The sequence below is a fragment of the Mytilus californianus genome, unplaced genomic scaffold (assembly GCF_021869535.1).
Source record: "Mytilus californianus isolate M0D057914Y unplaced genomic scaffold, xbMytCali1.0.p SCAF_3, whole genome shotgun sequence".
Lineage (NCBI taxonomy): Eukaryota > Metazoa > Mollusca > Bivalvia > Mytilida > Mytilidae > Mytilus > Mytilus californianus.
Genome location: NW_026262679.1, coordinates 62,329,225 through 62,357,098, shown reverse-complemented (window position 1 = coordinate 62,357,098; position 27,874 = coordinate 62,329,225). Strand labels below are relative to the sequence as shown.

The window sequence follows — 27,874 nt, the reverse complement described above, 5'->3', positions numbered from 1 at the left end:
TTTGCATTTTACACTTTTAACCTAGCTCCTATAGTTTTTTGATAACAGTCAACAACTGTAACCTGAATAATTAAGTCGTTATTTTTCGGCTGCTCTACCGGATGGCTATATTAGTTAGTGGGAGAGTCGATCACAGAGAGAGACTGATTTTCTCTATTTATAGAGGTTTTCAAGATAATAGACAAATTCCTCTTTACCTCTATGTTCTACATTTAACCATGTTGGCCATGTTGGTTGGCAGGTGGGGTCATCAGACACATTTTGTAAACTATATACCATAATGATAGTTGTTAAAAACTAGATACCATAATGATAGTTGTTAAAAACTAGATACCATAATGATAGTTGTTAAAAACTAGATACCATAATGATAGTTGTTAAATTTGGCCTAGCAGTTTCAGAGGAGAATTATTGTATAAAAGTTCATGGACAGCGAGAAATGCCAAGTGAGGAGAAAAGCTCATTTGAACCTAAGTTGGAACAGGTGAGGTAAAAAAAGAGAAAACTGATGGTCAAGTAGGTTCCCGCTTGCACATAAACAAATATAAATTCTGATACAAACAGCAATATATTTAATCGGGTTTCTAGTTTCAGGAATTTAGTCACCAGGAACAAATTTAGGATATGTCCTATGTAAATATAAAATGTCTTACATTAAACCTAAACTACTTAACGAAAAACACAACACAAACTTATGTTTGTTGACTAGCTCGAGACATACTGCATTTTTAGAGCTGCCAATTTAATAAGACAATTTTTAATGAATAATATAAAGATATACACTTATAATACACTATAAAATATCAATTCAATAACTCATACTATAAAAATAATCTCATCTTAACTTTTTGTATTTGAAACTAAATGACTAAATAAAATTATTATTATTTAATTGACCTCATAATCGGAATGGTGCATTTAAAGACTGTAAAGAAAACCAATAAATAAATCTGACAAGAGTCTAAAGGACTATGGGTAATATCCTGGTTCATACCCCAGAATGGTATCACAAAATTTAGTGTACCGTGAGTTTTGAAAATGGTACCCAGAATGCATTAGATTCTGAAATACTAGTGAACAACGGTTTTAATGTACAAAATGTTACATTGCATCAAATACTCAGTACACAAATTATTGTTTAACAAAAACTGTGTTGTAAAACAGTACCATCTCAAATTATACAATAATTTTTCAGTTCTATTTATCATTAATCAAAATACATTAATATCAAGCAAGTAGAAATAATGAAAACATATTAATTTCATAACTATATATTAAATAACAGAAATAAAAAAAAAGTAAATTTATCAGTAAAATATGGAAAAATAAATTGAAAAAAATGAACGTTTTTTCTTAAGATACTTTATCATGAAGAAGTTTCTGATCACGGTTCCTTACGTTCTATGGAGGTTAAAAACAGTTATTCAGTGTGTAAAAAGTTAAACCCTAGGCTAAATGTAAATTTTACATGCAAAAAAAACTAAGTCCATCAATCAGTAAAATACCGAGTAATGAAAAAAAAATATATTTTCAAATTTGGCTTCAGATAATTTCTCTTAATCTTTAACAAGCTTCTGTCAAGGTTTCATAAATTCTCTGAAGGTTTGACATCATTGATGTCCAAAATCCTTAATTCCAAGACTGTACTGTAAATAAAAAAAAAACAAAGTCAATTTATCAGCAAGATATTAAAAAATAAATTCAAAATGTTGCTTTTGATACAGTCTTTTAATAAAGAATAAGCTTCTGTCCAAGTTTCACAAAATTCCATGAAGGTTTGACTTCTCATCCTTTACAACTGAGCAGAGTACCTGTAGTGATAGGCTTGACATTTAGTAAGTGACATGTCGGACAGTATCACTGCAATATAGCCTTTTTGTGCTGGGGCAGTGTAAAACAACCACCAATCAAGCAATCTATCAATCTGTGACGGTTGGTAATTGAAGATTACTTATAATGTAATTACATGTAATCTTGTGACTGTATCATCATTTTCCAATTTTGACCAAAATATTTTTAATTTACATATACAACAATTATAAAACATTTTTTTTTAAAGAATCATAACTTTTCTTTCTTTTTATTTTTTTATCTCACTGTCTTTTAACAAAAACTTAACATACAATCGAATAAAAATACCAAATCATTAAATAAAAATATCCATTACACAAATTTCAAATAAAAATTAAGAACGTTCATTCCCCCCACCCCCACCCTAAGATGTTCTTCAACTTTGATTCTTGTTTACTATACTAAAAATATTAACAATATTTATCTTAATTTTAGATTCTTCATTTTTTACCAATGGAATTGTTTACAATAACCATTATATCCGCCAGACAAAAGTTCAGGTCTACAAGTAAAAAAATTGTCCATGCCATTTAATGGTAGGGAGAAAACAAAAGTTTATTCATAAATTTAAAAACAAAAGATAACACGTAATTAGCTGGAAAAGACTTCTCACATCTTGGTAGACTAAAAGGCTCAATCAACAAAAACCAACATTTCCCATCAAATTGCTATTCTAAGTCTAAATTTCATAACAATACCTGGAAAATATTTACGTATTTACAATATAAAATACAAGAATTTATGCAAAGAACCAATATAATATACAAGAAACTATGCAAAGAACAGTAACTCTTTGAAAACCCACTGACTACGGGTATGCTATTGAATCTTTATTTCAACAATTATTTAACTGTTGCAGAAGTAATCACACGACTATTTTATGCAGCCACAGCAATTGTTATCTGAAAAAGAAATTGACACTTTTCAATGTTTCTGTCATAATTTATGAAATTGAGATAGGAAAACAATGATTAACTTGGAATTACAATTAAAGATTAACTTTTCTTTTAATATTCTTATTTAAGTGATTCATTGTTAAACATTTTAAACTGCAAACAAGGATTTATTTGAATCTGGAATAAATTTGAATTCTGGAAAATTGATAAGAAATGTATGATGAAAACTAACCAAATAAAGAGGGTTAGCCATGAGCCATGCACGCATGGCTATGGTTCGTTTTACTTTCACCGGTATTTCAGTATGGACTAACTAAGCCCACACAGCCATGCATGCATGGCCAACCCTTTAATTAATAGGGCTAGTTTTCATCATATATTTCTTATCAATTTTGCAGAATTCAAAATTATTCCAGATTCCAATAATTCCTTGTTTGCAGGTTTTTATAGGTAAGAAAGTTTCCAAAATAATAATTTTTACCTTCCTACAACTTGACAAATTCTTCCGAAACATTAAATTGTAAAAGAGATTATAAAACCAAGGGCATTTACAAGATCTTAAATCAAAAAGTTTATTAATTCTATGTAATAGCTGTGCTAATATGCAGTATGGGTTTGCTATTGTTGAAGACCATACGGTGACCTATACTTTCTAACTTCTATGTCATTTGGTCTCTAGTGGAGAGTTGTCATATGTGATAGTTCTTTCTTCATTACCTTAACAGTCAGCATAAATAGCCGTTCTCAATATTTATCCATATGGACAAGCTGTAATGCTAACCTGAAATATAAATGCTTAGTTAAAAAGAATCATAATATTTTTATCATATATTTATGTACATCAAATAGAAATAGGTGATATATAACATAACGAGGTAAAGGGGAATACATCAATGTGACAATATCCCAACAACACAAAAATATGACATTATGTGTCCACTTGTCACAGTCTTCGCAAGCTATAAATTCTGTTTTACATGCTTTTTGGCATATTGTGCATGGACATCTTGGCCGTCGTCGAGGGCATGGGTTTGTCTCTTTGCCTTCCAATAAGAGTAAGATGATTCTTTGTGTACTCATGTCCCTGGCAACTATATATTTTGGGTGAGTCAGTTGTGTATGATTTTTACAGCTTTTTATCCAGAAGTAAGTTTGTACAGTTAATGTTACTGGGTTAATAAGGTGTTCAGTTAAATACAATTTCACCCCTTCTATAGCGTTGTTTTTGTAAATGCAGTCCTGTTGTATTGGTTTGTATTTATGTTGTGGGGTAAGTATATTTGATGTGCATGCTGTAAAAGCTTGTCTTTTCCAAAGAGTAAGTGTTAGCATGGAGACAGTATAACAAAACATTTTGGCTGTTGATCATGTATCTTATACTACCGGTACTTACAAGATGAAAGATGTTTCAATCTGAGTATTCGTGTTCTTTCAATCACTTCAAATGTCCAATTCTGGAAGAGAAAACATGGGTTTGGGTGTGGTGTTTTTGAGGTGATCTCATACAAGAGATAAGTAGCAAAACCTTATAAGATAAAATTACCTATAATTTTACTACTCTTCTTGTCTGTTCACTGGCACCTTTGTTTGTTGGTATTTTAGAGATGTTGATCAGAATAAAGAGTTTAATTCCTTTTGTTCGACTCGGATTTGTATAATTCAGATTCTAGATCTATATTGAAGTATTCGGTGTATGTGTCCGGCAATATTTGCTTAGTTATGGCTAGACTTAGTAGGCGTCCATGATGTATACCGTCCTTGCTGTTAATTAACAGGTTGACAGATTTACGTATTTGTCCTTTGCTTCTCTTGCGCCATCTAAAATAGAATTTATTTGTTTTTACTTATGTTTTGTTGAGTTTATTGTTAAGTTCGTATATTTTGCCATTTAACTCTTGTATTTGTTTGGTCACCGTAGGAAATCCTCATCTATGTATGTCTCTGGTTTCGTATGTCCTTTGTACTTGATTTAGTTTGATATAAATAGTAGTGGACAGTCAATTAATGTTATTTCAGCATGCTGATAACTGTTTTATAAGAATATTAACAACTCTTTTATATTGATCTCCTATAATTTTGACTGCCCGGTTAATGTGGAATTTTAATTTGATGTATCTTCCTACTTTTGTTGTAAGATCGCATGTCTCGGACCAGAGATAAATAATTATGTGGTGGTGTCTTTTGATGGCCATTTGCAATTCTAGTTTTCACCAGGTCTACTAATATTTCGGTTGTTGCCACAGATTTACACCAGGTTTCGAGTTGAAACTCTTTTTCTAAGCAAGCATTTTGCAGAATAAAGCCTTGCTGTCTGAGACTAGGATTGCTGTTGTTTATGTTGAAAGCCAGGAGAAAATTGTGTTTGGTCTGCAATAATTTTTTCTAATTTTCTACTCATATTTTCATTTGATTTATCCCGCTAGATTTGTTTACATGGAAATAAACCGGAAGTTGAAATGTCAAACAAAATGTGTTTTTTATACCGAATATAATGAATACAAAAACGTATACAAAAAATCAAAACAAAAAAAAAGCATTATGTACATATAAAACATACAAATGAATCAAGCCACACAACAACAACAACAACAAAAAAATCATAGATTTCTAGCAATCTGAAATTAAATTTATAAATTTATTTAAATATCTAAATAGAACTGTTTGACAACAACAATCGGCATCTTATGCGACAAGCGCCTCTATGTGTCACATGAAAGCAGCAGGTCAGCAGCGGTAAAAAAAAGTCGAGAAATTAAGAAATAGAAATATATAGCAAAGCAGCATATTTTCTATATCAACTCCCGTTGATAACTATATGTTTTACAATCTACTACTGACAATAAAGCCTGGTTGATACAGTGAAAAAAGCCAAGCAGTCATTACACGGCTTTGACCGACTCCTTGTTCGATCAACTACAACTTACTATAATAGTGTTGTACTGAACAATAGATTTTGCAGGTTTGTTTCATACATATATGATTGCTTACATCCACTTAATTTGAACATTGATGGATAATTGTCTCGTTGGCAATAATACCACATCTCCGTATTTTTATATATAGAATTATCAAAAATTTCCTATGTTTCCAACATTTTGAAGTTTGTTAAAAAGAGTCGAAAGATACCAAAAGGACATCCAAACTCGTAAGTCGAAAACGAACCGGCACTGTCATTGCAAATAAAAACCACGAAAAACCACCAAAAGACAAACAAAAGTATAAAAAACACAACATATAAAACTTAAAGTCTGAGCAACACCACCGCCACCAAAAAAACCAGGTGATCTCAGGTGATCCGGAAGGGTAAACAGATCCTGCTCCACATGCGACACCCGTCGTGTTGTTCCTATGAAATACGTTGATAAGTCAAATTAAGTCATTAAGCATCACACAAAGTGGATTGGTAATTGACTCTTATGTAACCTGAAACTTTACCGAATGTGTAAATTTGAAATAGAAACGCGATTGTCATAACAAAGGATAGACAAGACTGTAACCGGTTAAACACATAGACATTGAAAAGTTAAAAAAAAACAACACTTAAAACTAAAGCAAGAGCAACACTAAAACGGAAGGGTTAACAAGATCCTGGACCACATTAGGTACCTGTTGTCTTAAACATGTAAGTATAAACCCGGTAATAAGTCTAAGAATCCAAGAAGAGGACGGGATTGTACGACAATTGGAACATATCCAAAAGAAGACCATCCTGCCATTTTCGGTTAAAAGCCTTTTCATTGCCTAAACATATCGCAAAAAAAACGAAGAATTACCGGGGTTATGTTCATTATAAAAGTATAAGTTGCATGAAAAGAACAATTTTCTTTTGAAAAATTGATAAATTAAAGACAGTAAGACATAACTTTTCTGTTCTTAAAGAACTTGAACACGTCGCGAAATAAACTTTCCTTGTAGTTTTCCCAATCACTGCACGGTAATTGTTCAATAATGCATTTTTGTTTCATATGTTTATCTACTAGTATTTGTTCAACACGCGAATGTTTGTGAGCCATGATAAAATATTTAAAATAGAGATTATCGGGTTCTCTTCACATTGATATCGCAAAATATCAGTCACGAGTAATAACATAATGAAAATAATAATAATGAAAATTTATAAAGCGCCCTATATGAAAAAATAAGAATTACCTTAAGGCGCTGTACATGCAACATGCATGGTAATCAAAACAAATTAAAAGGAAAAAAAAACACAAACATACAATATATTAGATGCAAACATTGAAATAAAAATGCAACAAAAATGCCTACCATTATAAAGTTAAATGCGGAAATACATATTAAAACAAAATAATAAACACTTTTGTCATCTAAAAATTATGCGAAACAGGTAAAAACCCAAAAAAGGAATACAAATCTTAAAAGTAAAAACTCGTAAGAAAAATTCTGCAAAATAAAAGTACTCGATAAGAAATAAGCGACAAGAGTCTCAATGTGGAGAGTGAGTGCAGCGAACGATCAGAAATGCTAAATGATGTGTCAACCGACTGCTATTTTTCTGCTTTCACATTGTGAAGTCGCGGATAAGGTCTGCTCTAGTGTCACAAAATGAAAGATTTGATACAAAAATTACGGAGCGATATGACAAGTAAATATAGGAAGTGATATCAGTCATGCTCTTTCAATTGCCTTTATCTCATCTGCTAGTTTTTGTATGTCTTCATCTAAATAATGAATTGTGGTAGCATAGCATATGCTGTATCAACAGTAAGAGAACTGTCTGTACATTCATTTTCAGATTGCGTAGGGTTATTTGTGCGTACACATTTTCTATTGAGGACCGATTTTGAAAGGACATTTCAGAACTATTAATCTTACGAATAAAAGTTTTACGTAAGTTCACCTAAGTTACGTGAAATGTGCAAAACAATGCGGAATAAATGTAAAGAATGTACCTTTCAACTCTGTGAGTTTTGTTAAAGGGTGCGTCATTTTAAATGATTGTCCGAATTGAAGGCATAAGCATGCTAACAATAACAAGACCAATACCGAGTCTGGACCTAATAGATTAAGGTCGCATGTATACTGAAGCATAACTGATCATATTAAGAACGAAAATTACCCTCTGTCGGCTGCACAGCAGATGTAAATATCGCTTATACGCTACAAGTCATCATTATTAAGCTCCAGACCACATATAAAACCATTCCTTTCAATTTAAGCCAAGAAAACTTTGACAATTTTCCGTGTTCAATGAGTGTTGTTAGTAAAATTTCAAACTCAACAAACACTGAGGAAGTGGCTGCACGTCAGATTTAAAAACAGGTTACACGCTACAACTTATCATTATCGAGTTGCAGAACAAACGAAAGGTTTCAATCCAAGGTCTTTCGGAAAGACGGGAGAACGCATTGACAGACGACCGGAGTCGAGAGGTTACTAGACCTGGTCTCGCCATCGGGCGGGCAGGAAAAAAGTAACACTATATCATCAAAACACTCATACTATGTTTTCATTAGGGTTCACGGGTTTACGTTATGTTTCTATATCGCACTATAATTTGGTGTACCCAATCCTTGAGAATAATTTTCAGATCCGATTTCCAAAACGTTTTCAGTATGTGTTCTGTGTGTGTGTTTATTATCACAGTTAATCTTACAGGGTTCAGTCGTTTAATAGAAAATTTAATATTCAGTGCAAGCAATGGATTTTTTTTAAAACCAAATCATGTACCCAAGCGCATGTGGATTATATAGTGTCTTCTGCTTAAAATGTTGATGCTGATTCAAGATGTTAACTCTCTGGTTTTGTGTATTTGTTTAATAATGACTATCAGTTTTTATGGACTTCCCCTTTTTAAATTTGCCTTAAAGTTCGGTATTTTTGTTATACTTTGTTTGCTTTAAATGTTCTACCACAACACGGAAGTATACTCATTTCATTCCTTCGAGGGTTTTTAGGATTTTCAGGAGGATATGATGACGGTTGTGGGATATATTGGAGGCGGCGGCGGTGATTTTTGCGTCTGTTTTAACAGAAAGTGAGAATAAATCGTGCTGTTGTTGTAGAAAGAGGGGGAGTATTGGTGGTGGTTGTGCTAATATGACCCGAAAATTGTTCGTTCGAAAGTAATTATTGGTTATTTTGTATATTTTTATATCTCATTATTTTTTATTATTATTCCGAGTCGTTATCGATTCAAAAGTTGCATGTATTTTAAGCTAGATCCCCCGAAACTCAATTATATTAACTTGATCGGCCCGAGTTAAGAAGAACAGTTAATTTTCAAAGAGATTATTTAAGATCTACCATTTACATTAAATTCCATAAAGAATAACCCATTTCCATTAACTAAAGATAACTGCTATAGAAGTTCCTAACCTGGGACGGGCACATGTATATGATGAATAGGGTTTAAACTCGATCGAGTGTTTAATACCCTTTTATCAAAATGGCATCTATACTCCTGTTGTGAACATTCTCAGTAAGGAAAATATATATACACACCATGCATAACGTTCGTTGATCTTCACTGCAATCTGAGACGTCACTGCAAATACGCGCATATAACAAACTAATAAATGTACACCCATTAAGAAAGAGCAAACGGAACATCTATATCATGGAATGTGAAACTGATAATGGGAAGGGCAAAGGAATCCCGTGGTCACCATTTGGTATGAAGATTAAAATGATAAATTATAGATGTTAAGGTATACAAAAATAATTACATATACAAATCAATGTTGACGTTGAACTGAAATGTCTTTTGTGGAGAGTTGTCTCATTGGCAATCATACCACAATCTCTTATTTTTATAGATATATTTTTCTTGTATATTCAGTAAACTCTGGATTGTTGACCGAGAATATGTCGTATAATATATGCATGTAGTGTTGGAACTATCTATCAATTGTTGCTAGTAGGTGTTTATGAAATGAATCAGTAAAGAAAGAAATTCTTCAATAAGGGGGGAATAGTTCGTCCCTATCGAAAAGAATACCAATTGCTTGACGATGTTCTCTCCAAAAGTGGATATAAATATTATCAAAGAAAAAACCCATAAAATTCACCAAAGATACCAGGCTTAAAACGTTTCTTGGCATGCCCAATCAGTATTTTTTTTTATAGAAGTTTCATTAATGAAAAGGAATTGTAACGACCACAATAGATACATTTACAATGAAATTTATCGAAAGAACATTCTGTTCAATGCGAAAATTGTTTATTAAAAAAAATCACGTGGAATTGTATAAGGGTAGAGAAAGCATAACAGTCCAAGAGAACAAAATTACCTATGTTCCGTAGCTTATTTAAGATTTCCAAACAATTTTTTAAATTCTTGATACAGTTATCACCAAAAAAAAAATATAACCAGCATTATTTGTATTTGTGTTTAGTACCGATCTGATCAGTAATATACAATAAGGAGATGTGGTATGATTGCCAATGAGAACACTTTCTACCATATATACCATATGACGTAGATGTTAGCAACTATAGGTCACCGTACAGCCTTCAATAATAAGCAAACCACACACTGCATAAAGCAAGATATAAAAGACCCAACACAACAAAATGTTAAACAATTCAAATGAGTAAACTAACGGTCTGACTTATGTACAAAAGAACAAACAAAAAACAAATATGATATACAGCAACAAACGCAAACAACTGAATTATAGGATTCTGACTTGGACAGGCACATACAGAATGAACCCTTTTGTAGCATATTATGCGATTTGGGGTTGCTTGTGATGTATCGTACGATGACCTACACTTGTTAATATCCTTGTCATTTAGTGGATAGTTGTTTCATTGACATTTATATCACGATCTACTTCTTTATATTTGGCACAATATTTGATAACGAGCTCTTAGGGGGTGTTAGAATACTAATCAGACAATCTGATGTTCAGTAGTTGTCGTTTTTTGATGTGGTTCATAAGTGTTTCTCGTTTCTCGTTTTTTATATAGATTAGACTGTTGGTTTTCCCGTTTGAATGGTTTTACACTAGTAATTTTTGGGGCCCTTTATAGCTTGCTGTTCGGTGTGAGCCAAGGCTCCGTGTTTAAGACCGTACTTTAACCTATAATGGTTTACTTTTATAAATTTTGACTTGGATGGAGAGTTGTTTCATTGACACTCATACCACATCTTCCTATATCTAATTATTTAGATATAAGAAGATGTGGTATGAGTGTCAATGAAATGTACTCTCCATCTAAGTCAAAATTTATAAAAGTAAACCATTATAGGTCAAAGTACGGTCTTCAACACGGAGCCTTGGCTCACACTGAACAGCAAGCTATAAAGGGCCCCAAAAAATTACTACCATTTATAGTTGAACATTTACTGGATACAAATATACAATTGAAATTTCGTGATTAATCTAGTAATTCACAAAGTAAAATAACAAAAATACCGAACCCCAAGGAAAATTCAAAACTGAAAGTCCCTTATCAAATGGCAAAATAAAAGGCTCAAACACATCAAACTCAATTCAGTCAGAAACCTTGTATCATCTTTCAGTTCAATCATTGTTTAAATGTGCTTATTTGCGATCTTTTATTCAGTAGTAGTAGGTATGACGTACTAGTACTTGAATTTGTTACTTCAGTTTTGAGTATAACAGTATAGTATTTTCGTCAAATAATAATGACAATATTGATGGCTGCTTTGTCTGATTGAACAAACACAAAACTCTTTTTCTCTCTCTCCTAAAGTTGAAAAAACGACACCATAGCAAAATAGAAAAGGACGGACAAGCAAACAAAAAGACTGAGCAACACTACACCCACAAAAAATTTAGGGATTCCGGGATGACAAACAGTTCCTCCTCTTCTAGTTGCACTATAGCTAGTCGTGAATCATTGAAAATCGTGATAACAAACGCAAACCTTGGAATATCGTAGGAGATATATACTCCATTTGCGGTTAATGCTGGAATGTTGCATCGTAAAAATGAAAGTTCATAATGGGAAAATTGAAATAACCCTCTTGAGTGAAGTAAAGCCCGCAACCGATCATATATGTAAGTCATGATATGGAAACCTGTTGTATCCTTTATTTCAAGTTCATTGGAATAGATTTCTACAACATAGAGAAATTACTTTAAATTATTCAGTAATACTAGTAATAAATCATCTAAATATAATGCGAGTTTCTTTTCAATCATCCAGAGAAGCTTCTGTTTGAAGTCTGCCTCAGACGAAATAAGTATTAATTAAGATATGCAGTTCATAGTGTTTGTGCTGTAGATTCAGTTGTAAAAAAATAACTGTATTGATCTTATGAGTAATTTACCATTTGGAACTAATTCTAGGGAGTAATATTTGTCCACTTTTGAAGAGAATAAAGATGTCTTTGTTTTTGAGTTCCAAGTACAATGATGTATCTCCCTATACATGTATCCCTACACTTCCAATTGCATTATAATGAAGCTTGGAAATCGAAATTCTACAGAAATTATAGTGTTGAATTTTAATTATTTTCAGATGTTTTTTAAATTATTTATCTTAAATACAATTGAACACAGAGTTGTTCTTGAAGTCCATAAATTTGATTCATATATAATTTTCCGTATCTCAGTCGAGTATTAAGGATCTGACACTTGTTTTCGATAAACCATTATTTAAAAATGTGAGTTACATCATTTTAATATTCACACTACGATGTTGGAGCTATTATTCTTTAAATTTTAAAATAATGCATTTAAGATACACTATCTATATAATAGTGTGAAGATCCCAATCCTGTAGACCAAAATTCTCAGTTATTTGTTTTATTTGCATCATCATTCCTTGTGAAAAAGAAACGATACGAACGGAGCTTGATGAAGCATTAGAAATTAAGAACGAGTGTGATGTTTGTCCTTGTTTTGACAAAATTTCTAATGTCCTGAAACTGAACTGCCAATTTCCTTCATCTAAAATATACGCTTTTTAGTTTTATTCTATAAAGCTTTATATTTTTATATAAATTCCGGAATTCAAAATTTGAAATAAGCAACCAAAATTGAAATTTTGATACATTCTTATGAAGAAATCAAAAGTTCAGAAAATTGACTTTATATACTAGTATTTAGAACATTAAATCATAATATTGCAACACTTTACAAAATGTTCTGAAAGTTATTGTGATAGTGAAATAATAACAAGGGTAAGGCCCTTAATTTTTTATAGTAAGAGATGATACGGTTCAAGTAGATGACCCCCAACCTACCCTCGGGAGAGCCATTTTTCTTTATTGAAAATTACTTTATAATATGACTGTTTACTTCAACAAAGTTGAAATCGATGGGAACATTTACAGGTTCGCCAATTAAATGCTCTTGGGAACTTCACTGTTTTGGTTTTAATAACCAGATATTATGCTGCAGAAATTTGACATTATTGGTAGAAAATATGACAGATATATATTGCCTTAAGAATAATAACTGGTACCATGTCGGTTTATTTAGTTGTTTAAAACGTTAACTCTTGATTTATATTTTCCTTCAAATGTGTTAATATTTCCATGAAATATTATTTATAGCCGTCAATGATAATTCATTCTAATAATGATTGTGACAATTTGACAATGCAAAACTATCATTCTGCTTTTCTCTAGAGGGTTTTGCAACAGAAATCAAACACCTTCAACTATATAATTATTCTGTTTTCAGTCTTATAAAGAATTATTACATTCAAGACCGCATTACAGAAAACTATAGTATCTCTCCTTCATCATAAATTTAGGTAACATTGTTGTGGTAAATGGTCGAACACCAAACAAATGTCATATCGCATTTCAAGAAGAAATATGCTTTAATTAAAACAAGTTATAACTTTTTAGCTGTGCTGCCTGACAAATCGTCAGAGAGTAATATGTAGTATCGTAACAAGTTATAAATTACCAAAGTGCAATCAGTCGGCATCTAATACCATGATCGAAAGGGAAAAACAATCCACAGGACAGCTGGACATGCAGTGACCATAACATAACCGGAATTGCCCGAAAAGGGCCAATAAAAACAACTTCCAAGAAAACCGTGGTTGCATAGTATTTTTCGTGTATTAACTTATCGTTTTGTCTCTCGAATAGGGTATGTAATAGATCTAGGTATCAAACAAATTTAATTGCTTACATCCACTTCATTTGAACTTTGGTGGATAGTTGTCTCATTGGCAATCATACCACATCTCCTTATTTTTAGATAGCTGTGTTTCTAATCTTTTTCCGTATGGCTACCTAATTGGCACACCCATGCCTGTTAATTAAGTGACTCTATGAATTTCCCATTGTATACGGATTAGATAGATCTCGTCCAAGCATGACCGATTAAACGTCATTAACGAATTTGACACTTTGATGTATAACATAGTTTTAAGTGATGATGACAATTTTCAAACAATTGTAATGCTTTATATTGAAAATAATTTCTTTTTGTTTATTTTTCTGTTTAGAAAATATTTTTCTCATCAAAATAGATATTTATTAATAGTATAATTGATTGATTGCAAGCTATAAAGGGCCCCAAAATGACTAGTGTAAAACAATTCAAACAGGAAAACCAACGGTCTAATCTATATAAAAAACGAGAAACGAGAAACACTTATGAACCACACCAACAAACGACAACCACTGAACAACAGGCTCCTGACTTAGGACAGGTGCATAAAAATGCAGCGGGTTTAAACTTTTAACAGGCGCCAACCTTGGCCCTAACCTGAGACAGTAGTGTAACATTACAGCATAAAAAGACACACTGTAAAATATAAATTGAAATGGCTTAACTCGATCAAAAAGACATTTAAACAAAAACAAGTAAACATACACTAAACTAACAAGTTTGATAATATGACGAAATATAAATACAATATTAATAAAAAAAAGATGTAGGAACAGTGTCAAAGTACGGCCGTCAAAGCCAATTTAGCTATGGTCTTGATTAAGTAGTTTACTTGTTGTTCATTGCACCACCAAAAACTGAAAGTATAGTGGCTTTAAAAACAAACTGTATTTTGTGCGAATAAACTGTCATCGTTATACAACAAGTTTCTGTATGTCCTTCAAAATAGACATATTGATGACGGTTATATTAACATTCTTGTTGTTCAAGCATTGCGTCTGGTGTTTGGAAGATTAACATCAGTTCGATAATAGTTTGAAAAAAAAATCCTTTGTTTTTTTATTGGAGATTCTGTATAAATTAACTCTGCAAAAGATCATGTCTTCCTGAATGACGTAATGCAAATGAAATCTATTCCGAATTGAAGTCGCCGATATCAAGTAAAGGACGACATGATATCAGCAGATAAAGTATTCTAAGCTTATTTTAGTAATTTCGAGCATTCGTAAACACGATATTGTTTATCATCGTTATATTTGTATTTGTAACTAACTATATGTCACATTTTGAGCATAATCTGATTACCCTTCCAGAGCACCTGGGATCACCCCGGTTTTTCGAGGGGTTCGTGTTGCTCAGTCTTTAGTTTTCTAAGTTGTGTTTTGTGTACTGTTGTTCGTCTTTTCATCCTTTGGATTTTTTTTGCCATGCCATTGTCATTTTTCGACTTATGAGCTTGAATATCCCGTTGGTATCTTTCGCCTCTCTCTAACTACACATCTTTTACTTCCAACGTTGATAATGAAAACTACTTTTCGAGATAGTGCATATGCTATATTAAGGTTTGATCCATGTAACCAAGTTGTTACAGAAGACCCTAACATTATCGAAGACCGAGTGTTTATATATTAAATGAATTTTAACTGAATGGAATAAAAAATTGAAACTAACACTTTATGAATGTGATGGGTTCAGGGTTTACCTTCATCAGGAACGCTCACACCCCAAAAATGAACGCCAAAGGAAGTATTATAACTATATTAAACACTCGAAGAGCTATATGATCAAAATGAGCCTTAAATATTTATGCAGCTGTCCTAAGTCAGGAGCCTGTTGTTCATTGGTTGTCGTTTGTTGGTGTGGTTCATAAGTGTTTTTCGTTTTTTTTATATAGATTAGACCGTTGGTTTTCCTGTTTGAATTGTTTTACACTAGTCTTTTCGGGGCCCTGTATAGCTTGCTGTTCGGTAAGAGCCAAGGCTCCGTGTTGAACGCCGTATTTTGACCTATAATTGTTTACTTTTACACCTTGTGACTTGGATGGATAGTTGTCTTATTGGCACTCATACCACATCTTCTTATTTATACTAAAAGAATACAATACAATACAATACAAATATGTTTATTATAGTGACGTTGTGTATGACAAAAATATGTACAATATTGAAATATTTCAATTAAATTACACCCGGCCCAATGGACCTATAAGTCACTTTAAATAGATACTAGTATTAATTCAGATTGACATCAGGAATTTTATATACATGTTAATTGTTTAAATATTAGTGAGTAACCAAATCATTCTAACTTAGGTCAATTTTGTCTGAGGGAGTTTGATCCTACGTTCTTTTAAAAATAATTTCTCAACATATCAACGGAGAATTTGATAGCAAAATTATGTTATAAATCGAGTCAGCAATGAGCTGATGATACCCTCGGCTTCTTCACAGTTTACCAGCAACAGTATCTACACAGTGCTATAAAATGACACTTTATAAATGTATTGCGTCCGAAAGGCTTTTCTGGATTTACCTTCATCAGGAACGCTCATATCCAAAATTTGAATGCATTTTTGATGTATAACTACCTAAACACGCTAAGGGCTACATCTAAAAGAATAACCAAATTCATCTAATTGTACACATTCTAAAATTAACTGGGAAAACGTCGTAACGTCATGAGTGACTTCCTTAACTCATATTTGCAAATTTTGGTGCAGAAGAGAAAAAGTCGATATGAAATCATGGGATTCTTTCTGCCGAAAATGTTGGAATCATATTAATCATATCAATGGTACCATTCTTCATACTCGTTCTTCTAAACCAATATCTAGACTGGAAATAAATAAAATAAATAAATTCCTGTCAGATAGCACTTTGTGTTTGTTACTTCTGACAAAGCAACTAGACGTAAGTAATATTCTGGAATACCGGTACTTTAAACTGAGATTATAAATTTGAGAATGTTCATACCTACAAATTTTACTGAAAAGATGATCATAAATGAACCGTGACGTTTCAATAGAAACTTTTAAAAAATTAAAGCGGCTTTTGAACACCACAAAGTTCCCACTTTGTATTGGCTTCCTGGGATAGACAAGAGAACTTATACACAAGCTCTTAGTTTTAAATCTGCATTCAGTAAATGTTCAACTAAGTGAATGTTTCGGCTTTTCTTTCCAGGAAATCGTAAAATAGTGTAACACAACTTATTTTTGATATCAGTATTAACTAATTTTTTAGTGTAAAAAAAACTCCTTGGAATCAAAGGTTGACATTTGTTTTTGACCAGGTATTTGCACCAAATGATTTAGACGCGCCGGATAAAATTCACTTCATTAATTCAAATTTTTAGGGCTTGCACCCAATTATCATGATAATAATATATTTTGGCGATCTTTTGTTTAATCTTTCGGAACGTGTGTGTACAGAGGAAGTCAGTTATGGAATGTTCAGGCTTTTATTGTTGTTCCTCTAGTCATTGTGTATCACGGTCATACGGTCATATTATGTTTTATTTGTGTCATGTGTCAAATCTTCAGTCTTTCGTTTATCTCCGGCCAGTCGTTTTATCTAGAGCTTAAGAAATTTCCAACCGTTGTCTCCTTGCTATTCAGACAACGTGTTGAGGGGCGTCCGTTTGATCTGCTGGGTGTATAAATACACAGCCACGTCCGGTTGAGATTGGGACTTTATGTCATGTCATAATTCATGTGTTGGTAGAGGTCTTTGCTCGCTCCACATTATAGAAGCATTGCAATAAATATTAGTGCGGTTCATATGTGGCCTATTGTAAGCCAAAATTTCTGTACTTACCTAACATTCTTTTTTTCAACCGCAGTAGAAAGGAGAAAGAATGATACGGTCACTTGTGGTCTTTTGAGTACAAAAATCAAAACGCAAATATATCATAAAACAACCTTAAGAGTCAGCAGTCTTGTTAAATATCACTATCTATATTTTTTGTCTTTTATATAAGCTTGAGCGCGTTACACTTATAGCATTTAAAATGCAAAACTGCAAATTATTCATAAATCCCTAAAATTCAGACCATTTTTTACACATTTTCGTCTAAAAGTTTCACAAAGAATAATATTAACGTTACACCCGGACATACACCACTAAACCGATGAATAATAAGAATCTTCACTTACCATATACAATGCAACACAGCTGAAATGAATATGTGGGTGAAACAAGGATATCGTTTCTATCGTTTCTGTTTGTAGCCTGTGACCATAATTGCTTGAGAATGATACAATAATGATCTGTAAAGTCAATATAAAATCTTCTATTTTTAATGAACAGTGTAGCATTGTAAGTTGCAAAAATATTCAATTGAAACAAGCAGTTAATGACAGATCACTTGCTGAGAATTCAAACAAGATCAGATGATTAAAGCTACCTTGATATACTTACTTTATGTATATTTTTAGAGGAGGTGAATTGTTTAACACTCAGTTTACTAATAGATGTGCTTGAGGCGGAGCTATGAATCGTGATCTATAATCTATTTACTGTTCTCATCTAAGTCTGTTAAAATTTGTGAAGCGTAGTTTGTCAATGAAAACAGACATTGTGCTGTCAATCAACGGGTGAATTTTAACTGCAGCTTTTCGATTGGATTTTGCACAATATTTAGGTATAAATACACAATTATACCTTCGTGTCCTTACTGTCAAACTTGAATTTGTTGCGTTCGCTGAAGTGTAACGATTATATTACCGTCAGGTATGCCATATGATGATTGTGATCTATTTATCAGTGTGGAAGGTGTTAATAAATATTTGTAGGTCGAGTGGTAAAAACTGTCAAAATACAAAAAAGTTACTGTAATCTTTGAGTGAAGTGATTTTAACATTTTATGGATCTTAAACAGTATTTACAAAGGTAATGTACTGTTGTAATTCTCTGTTATTTACGACTTATTACATTAAATATGTGATAAATGAGCACAGGCTATGGGTCTGTGAAACATAAACACACAGTTCTAGGATGTATATTAGTGTTAGCATAGTGCCATTTGTAGCTGTTGTCATGCTCAGTGTACTTCCTGTTTGTTCTCAGGATTATTGTGATACCGTCAAGAATAAATGTATAGCCAATCTAGGATGTGGTATGGCGTTACATACATTCTACATTGCATGTTCCTCATTACTTTCAGGAGAATCAGCAGAGTGTTCATCACAGTGTGAGAAAGCTCTTATTTCTTTAGTTTGGGCTGAAGATACTGTAGGAAAACAATTCATAAACTGTAACTGTAGCGAGGGAGATAAACACTGCGAGGATCAAAAGTTGAGAATAGAAGTGTGTGAGAATGTAAGAAAATTTAACAAGTCAGCAATTGTTAAGTGCAGTTTAGCAAAATGGTTATGCGAGGCAGATACAGAGTGCCTTTTTGCATTAAAATTTTTCGAGGATCATTGTTCAGGACTAATACGTGGAGAAAAATGTACTCCGAGTTGTAACAATAGTTTGACGATTCTATATCAATTACAAAGTGCCCAAAAAATTATGACATGCGAGTGTGATGGCACTGAAGATTTTAAATGCATGAAAATTAGACGTTACACAGAACGATTATGTTTTTTCAAGGAAGACGATATACAAACAAATGCATTGAGCGAGGGCATTCGTTATTCAACGCCATGTGGAATAGTGTTTATAACTGAAGTTTTATGTTTTATTTTATTCATTCGATGTTTTTCCTGGTAATATGTTTGAAATGACAAATTGCATTGTAAAACATGTAATGCAATCACTTGGAAGACGAAGAAAGAGAAGGAAAATGTAATATCTCTCATCTTCCTATTTGAACATTCCAACATGACACAATCGTGCTTTCGTGTTGATCAATTTATATTTTGTTTTGTTTATTAATTTATATTTGTTGAATAATATAATACATGGAGTACATTCTTGGTTAAATATTTGTTATGTTTGATTATAAAGGTTAATTAATGCTAGGTGTGTTCGTAATTTTCTTCAGCTTATACGACAGAAATATTTGGACGCCAGTCATAAGACTGTCATTTGTCAATGCTCTTCAATTTCTTACTGTATCTTGCATTTTAAACCTTTTTGATACGAGCGTCATTGATGAATCTTATGTAGACGAAACGTGAGTCTGGCGTAGAAAACTTTTAATCCTTGTGTCTTTGGTGAGTTTATTTACCACAGAGCTCATTTAAGAAGTGACTACAAAATAATCCGACTTTCTAATACATACAAAATGTATTTAATATATGTGTATATGTTATTCGGGAACATTGCATTGGATAAAGGTTCATATTACCTGTAAGTGTTTGAAGGCTCAGTTCCCATATCCCCTGTGAAGATGCCGAATAACAACTATGCTGGTCAACATTCTGATCTTCGTTTTCTGTTCAAAGAAAAAGGATATGGACTCATATATACCCCGTCAAGGTTACCTATCAAATTGCAGTATTAGCACCACAGGCACTTGTCTCTGAAAAAAAATCCTATATAACTTGTCTCTGAAATTTTTTTTCCCCTATATATACCTTAGATAATTCACTCCAGTATAATATATACATAATACAGTGAAACACTGACGGTATCCGATTAGTTACATATCAGTTTTTATAAATATATAAAGCATAGCATAAAAGATTTATTTAAAGTCGGGTATACATATAAGAATACAACATAAGCTCTGTGGAGCTTTTAACCGACATACATTAAATATATGTTAAATACAAGACATAAAACCCATAAAACAGAAAGCGCACCATGCATCGCATAAATACAGCAAATTAAAGCATATATATAGTGATTATAGAGGAAGAAAAATAGATAGATATTGTTTGATTGATTGATCAAATAATACAGTAATATCTTGATTGAACAAAAAGTTTTTCTTTTTTTAGGAAAATGTTTTGGATGTGTTTTGTTGTTTCAATAAGAAGTTAAACCGCAACAGAAAAACAAAAAATTACTAGATGACCATTTTACAATCAATGCACATTTTATTTTCCACCACGTTAGAAAGGTTTGTTAAGTTGTTTGTTCATCTTTTTTACTTTCCATATGCTCCTAAGTGTGCACATATTTTTTTTCTTTGATTTGTAGCAGTATCTTGGCTTTACCCGTTCTCTTGCAATTTCTATCTCGACAGAAAATATATGTTTGCTGACTTACATGTACTTTGGGTGGAAGTGCTAATTAACCGGCCAATGTTGTTATTTCAAAAAAAAAATCGATAGGATTGAAAGTTTTCCACATAATCGTTATTGGAATCCTTGCAATGAATCGTCGGTTAGAAAAAGGGGGACGCCGGATTCAATTTATTTATAGATGTAAAAAATTATTAATGGATTCTCCATAGCAATGTGTTCTGAAAATCATTTACAAAATGAGGCGATTTTGCATACTAAAGAGCTTTTTAAAATGAAACTAAACTTATATATGATATATTGGCTGGTGTATAATGTTCTATTTCACAACAGGTGTTCGTCTCGTCTGTACTTTATTTCCCATTAAACAGAAAATATTAATACACAAAATATTACGCGCATATTGCAGAATAATGTAATGGGAGTCACGTGAACACATTAAGACTTCTTCTCTTTCACTAGTTGATTCGTTAAGTGGGTTTCAATGATTTTGTCCTCACTTTACAATGAAAGAAAATTCAATTTATTCAGGTCGTCTGTTAATATCGCAGTAATTCATCACGTGTTTTAAAATTGTCAGAAGGAAACGCATCGAGACCAAGATCACAACAGGACCAACGTAAATAAGTGAACGACGGGTTAATGCAGAAGAATTAATTAGGAAATGTTTGCTGCGTTAACCATTGTCCACATAATTTATGTTACGAACCTTTTTTGTTATGTTTAATTTGAAAAAGTGAAAACTTCAGTAGATATCCATTGACCCGTAATAATCATTTGGCTCTAAGTCATATAATATCAATTCATATTTTGCTGAATTAACTATTATATTCATGGTCTTTAAATATCGTATATGTTTATTCAACGCCAGTGTATTGTATTGATTATTACATTTATTGATTTGTATTCTCTCCCTTACTCCATGGGTCATGTACATGTATGATTATTGATGGATTATTTTCCTTTATGTTTCACCGCCTTAATCTTTATTAAATGTGCCTTCCTAACGATCACATGTGTTAGTTTTCTCTGCTTACTGGCGTAAACACTTACAACACATTTTACAGCATTCTTAAAAAGCGCATTCATCGACATACGTAATATATTTCGGTAAATATTGTTTGTATTTTAATTTGAAAATTGATAAATATGAAATCAGTTCACATCATAGTATTTCAGTTACAAATATTTGTGTGAAAACAAATAATGCTATTGATTGTTTTGTTTGAACTAAATTAAAAAGAGAACACGTGAGTCGTAAGCTGAGCAGTTCCTGTTCTGCATGCACCTCTTAGAGCATGACAATATATTGATCAGTTATGTCTGATTTCAAAACTGGGAGTTGACAATGGCAGGCAATGGTACAATCTTTAAAAGAGCTTGAAGCAGTGATATATATATGACTATAAGGGATGTGGGCAGGAATATATCATCGTACTGTTACTTGACAGTTTCACGTCAGAAGTCCCCCCTAAAGTCCTCATAACAACGGTACAGGTACGGGACTTGCAAATCACCACCCAATGAACAGGTCACAACCTTTAGTTACGTAACGCCATTTGAGAAACAGATTTACGACTGCAACGTCATCTTCGGATGTCAAGGTAGTTAGATTCATGGCAAAAATCTTCCCGTGTACTGAAATGCCAGAATAAATTGCGGAAAACCATTATAAGCTTTACAGTGTAAGCCTCATAACTGCCTGAGCGAGACAGTAGCCTAATCAGCAGGGACACTGAAACTTGTTAAGTCGTAAATCTACATACAATACACCTTATCGCTATTCCCGCTTGACCCGAGAATCTGTCCCGCTCGAACTTTTGACGTCACACAACAATCACTTTTCCATTGTGGCGTCAGATATTTTCTATTATGACGTCAAAATTTTACGGGAACTTGTGTGATGTCCAGTAATGGCGGACAAATAGCGATAAGGTGTATTATGTACAAAATAGTGTATAACATGCCTATTTCTATTGTCGGAATTATTCGTAACAGGCCTTCCCAGTATGTCAACCGTAATTATTTCGTCTTCTCACAGCCGAGTTAGGTACCTTGTGTTATATTAAAGTATATAGGTAATTTTTTTTTCAGAGACAAGTGGCTGTCCTACAATTGAAAAGAATTGCCTCAAAAATAGAAAAAAATCAGCACCTTTGTACAATAAATGAAAACATTATAGTAAGATTATTGAATTAAAAAATCACGGTATTATTTATCTTCAGTGTCAAATAATTTTTATCATCAAAATCAGTAAGGAGTTAAAGAAAATTAGCTTAGCTATGTTTGTAAAAAGTAAACGGACGACGACGGACTACTGTTTGTGAGCTAGATATTAATTTGAAGTATGAATCGCAAGGTGCAAAGGAAGTCTTTGTTGTAATTGGCGGAACAAGCCGGGGTGCCGACAGAGGTCCACTGACCTTCGAAAGGGAAAATGGCAATCATAATTAAGGAAACACGATACCAAATGGCATATCTCCTGATTTCTTAAATTTTTGGCACAATTGTACTTTGATACAAACTACATCGAAATATGAAACAAAAAATGGGGGTCACCATTTTTTTTGTTTTTTTGTAATTTTTATAAGAAAACGTCAATTTTGGCGACAATTTTAAATAGATATATAGGGAAAATGCCTTTTTTTACATATAATTTTTTTTAGATTTTTAAATGGATGTTCTTATATACGGAGAAATACTAAAAACTAACATAATATCAAGGAATGTATACTAAATCCATACATGTATAGAAACACATATGTCACCATCCTTGTTTTTTAGATACATTGCTTCAAAGTTGACCGATACACTTGGAATTTGACAGAAAACGTGTGACGTTACTGAATATAGAATAGCTTTTTATTCAGAGGTACTGAAAGAAAATATGTAACGGGATCTGAATGGTGTTTCTTATTCTATTTGCATTCCCCCTGTCGTAAATTTCCTATTAATTCAATATAACATTCTAATGAGTTTATTTATTTCGTCCTAACTGGGTGCACTTTTAGCTTTTCAAAACTAAATCTTCAACTTAACTATACCAAACTAGAAAAAGGTGATGTCAACGCTGTATCCATACATAAATAAAATAAAGTTTCTTCAAAAAATTTGATTTGGTAAACAGTGATGATGAAGTACAATTTGAATTGATTGATGGTTGCTTAACGTCCAGAGGCAAATATTTGATGCATTTTCAGGACGATACAATACAATTTTAAATAGCTGTGTCTAAAAGACATATTTGATGTATCCGTCAGAAAAGGTTAAACATTCTGTTAGTTATGAAAATCATAAAGAAAATCAACATCCTGATAAAATACACATTCTAAATATAGTATATTCTGTATGGTGTAAATAGGTTAATAAAAATATCTTTTTTTATAATTTGTTAACCTTTGAAGCGCTTTTCTGGATTTACCTTCATCGAAGCACCGATCATTTATTTCAAGTTGGGCCACAGGATTTTAATGAATAGTTTGATTGTAAATATCGAGAAAATAACTTATTTAAGAATGGAATTAAAAACAAATGTAACGGGATCTGAATGATTTAATTGTATTTCGTCGTGACCGAGTGCTCATTTAGTGTTGACATCCAATATGTTTAAGTCTTTGTTAACTTTCTCCTCATTCCGATGTAGCTGTCCTGTTTAGACTGTTCTTATACTATTACAATGCTAGTAGTTTATATTTTAAACAAGCTTCCGAAACCATATCGGATTTCTTCTGTACAGTCCAATAAATTTCAAAGACTGTTTACACTTGAAACATAGAGAAAGTTGTTCTGCTAAATATACAAGTTCAACTACTCTTCTTTTTTCATTCCATGCCAACAAACCATTTTCTGTCTGAGTTTCCACGTCTGCTTGTACGGTGCTCTTTTTCTCGCTTAATTCTATCCGTATTATTTCTAAAGAAATTTCCTTTTTCTATTTTGCAAGCGGCGTTTTCGGTATAAAAATGTGGTATGATTGCCATACAATGAGACAACTATACACCAAAATTCAAATGAAGTGGATGTAAGCAATAAAAGGCAACCATACGGCCTTCAACAAGGACAAAAAAAAAACATACCGTATAGTCGGCTATAAAAGGCCCGACATGAAAAATATGAAACAATTCAAATGAGAAAACTAACTGTATAATCTATAAGAAAACAATTTACGAAAAAAAATTTTTTTTCGATGACCATTTTAAAACGAATGGGTTTTCTTAGTCGAATTGCATTAATTGTAGTACAATTCTCCGTATTTTCACACATTATCATGCGTTTCTAAAATTTGGATTTCTACTTTCAAAACAAAATTTCATTGGGAAACACTCTGCATCTATGCAAAGTTACTAGTAAAAATGTTTATCAAAAATAAAAGGTTAATTCAATATTTTTTTCATTTCGGGATAGAAGTACAGCCTACATGTATTGTGTCGTCAACCGTCAGAAACACGACGGAACCTGCTCCATTGACTGGTATCTATGAACGTTGTTCAAGATATAACGTCAGAAACGATACTCATAACGTTACGTCATTTTGTATCGTGTTACCTTAATTTAGATTGAAGTCCTAAAAAAAGAACATAGGGTAATGCAATGTCGTTTTTGCTATAGTCTTTGAAAATTATAATAACTGGAAAAAATTAAAAAAACAAAAAAAAAACAAACAAACGCAAGACAAATCTTCAAGAGTTCAAATCACTAAAATCGTCAGTCTATTCGTTATAGGATGGAAACTATAGAAGACAAAACAAAACTGTAAATAGGAAAAATAACCAACCAGAATAAGATCTACAAATAAATTGGCATGGCCGAAATCGCAAGAGAACTCTTAATGGAAGTTATTGACCTAAAATGACGACATGACCGAAATGGTGATCCAACTGATTATAACAATTATTGACCTTCAATGACGATTATTCCCCATTTTCTTGCATTTTTGGTGAAGTTATAGCAGATAGAAACTGTAAACAGCAAAAATTATAAAAATGGTCTCCTGGTGTACTATACAAGCACTTATCATTATAAAATCTGAGGAGTAGATAAGTTCAATTCGACTTAGTTTACTACTGAGCAATGCACCCGGGGCCTCCTGTTTTAATATCGATTAGTGTTATAACAAACGCTATTATATACCAATACAGAAAGGACAATTTACTCCTTATGTTGGTATTATGGGGCAAAATAAGAAAAAAGACAATGATGCTAGATTATTCCATGACTGCAGTTATTGAAGGCGTGCTCAAAGTACTATAGATTGCTGATATTGAAATCGTGCCGTCATAAAGTCGAAGTTTGGCCCAGTACTTTTATCGGGGTAGTATTAAAATACAATAACATTATGAACAGTGCAGGAAAATACACAATTGTGCGACGTCAACTTAAATGAGTATATAATTTCAATACAGAGAAAAGAATTAAAGAAATATTTTAATCTTGTTTAATTAGCTGTTACTAACAAGATATCAGATACAATGATTTAACAACAACAATATCATTATTACAGATTCAATAAACAAAAAAAAAACATTCAGTCAACATATCTGACGGAATCAACAACAGAAGACGCATTCATGTCTGTACCAAGTCAGGAATATGACAGTTGTTTTCCATTCGTTTGATGTGTTTGAGCTTTTAATTTTGCCGTTTGATAAGGGACTTTCCGTTTTGAATTTCCTTGGAGCTCGGTATTTTTGTTTTGTACTTTTTATTCAATAGTTATGTTTGTCGTAATTGTGCACTTGTACGATTTTTAGAACAAATCTGAGGTTTTCCTGGCCTTACTCGTTTTATATGACATGTTTTATGTTCTTACATCATTCAAGAATGGAAATTTTAGCTAATCACAAATCCCACCATTCTCTTTTGGTATTAATACATAAAAAAATATAATAAAGATCTCCCTCTTTATATTAGATACAAAAATACTACAAAAATAATTCAAATATATACAGATATCGGGGTGAGGTAAATTCAGCGGTGTCAATCAGACGTTGATTCTTAAAAGTTCAGAAAGATCTACCTCAAAATCTGCAATCACAATCATAGATCTCGGCAATGTATTAGGACGATTGATTTTTCTACACTTAACGGTGCTATTACTTATGCTTAATTGAAATATTGACTTGATTTTCAAAATGAACATTTTTTAACAAAAAAAGGAACTGTAGATACAAATTTCTCGTTTTGTTAGTCAAGAAAAATCTTAACTTGTGGAAAAAAGTAAAATCACAAAAATACTGAACTCCGAGGAAAATTCAAAAAGGAAAGTCCCTAATAAAAAAAACCACACTGATTCCAAAAAGAAAAAAAAATAATAGTAAAATAAATACACACAATGCAAGATGTAAGACTGTTTTATCAACAACATTTTGTCAAGTTTAGAGGACTTATATTGCAAGAAATAGTCGGTATTCTAATGGTTACTAATTGTGCACCCCTTTTGGCCGATTTATTTTTGTATTCATATGAAACCGAATTCACACAAAACATTCTCAAAAATGAAAAAAAATAAAAAAATCTTCCCAATATCTGTAGCTTCTCTTTCAAATATATGATAATATACAGTCAATCAGTAACTCACATTTCAGTGAGTACATTCATCTCACATATCCCAGTGAACGTGTCAGTACTGGTTACTACCGAGACTAGAAAGGATGCTTCATATCTTGATATTTTTTTAATTGGCACAATTGGAAATAGGATCTACGACACGCGTGACGATTTCAGTTTTCCTAATGTTATCTTCCATTTTTCATCATGGAACATATCCTCTGTCCCATCGTTTGACATTTCCTTATTAAGTTACGTTTGTCATTTTTCATATCATACAGATTTCATAGGTACGCTTCTAACGCAAAACTCCTACATCAGCCATTCAAAGGACACAATAGGGCTATTCTTACAGGAAGTCAATTGACCTGCTG

The 27,874-nt window shown here is 32.4% G+C and overlaps 1 protein-coding gene across 1 annotated transcript; it reads left to right on the top strand.

The window, feature by feature from the left end:
• The first annotated feature begins 18,276 nt into the window (after positions 1–18,276).
• On the top strand, positions 18,277–19,784 carry LOC127734971 (growth arrest-specific protein 1-like). Its single transcript, XM_052245025.1, has one exon. It carries the CDS (start codon positions 18,814–18,816, stop codon positions 19,531–19,533), a length of 720 nt encoding a protein of 239 aa, XP_052100985.1. The 5' UTR covers positions 18,277–18,813; the 3' UTR covers positions 19,534–19,784.
• The last annotated feature ends 8,090 nt before the right edge of the window (positions 19,785–27,874 follow it).

Excerpts from the sequence above, each read along its gene's own strand:
- LOC127734971 (XM_052245025.1), top strand. The coding sequence starts at position 18,814 with ATGTATATTAGTGTTAGCATAGTGCCATTTGTAGCTGTTGTCATGCTC.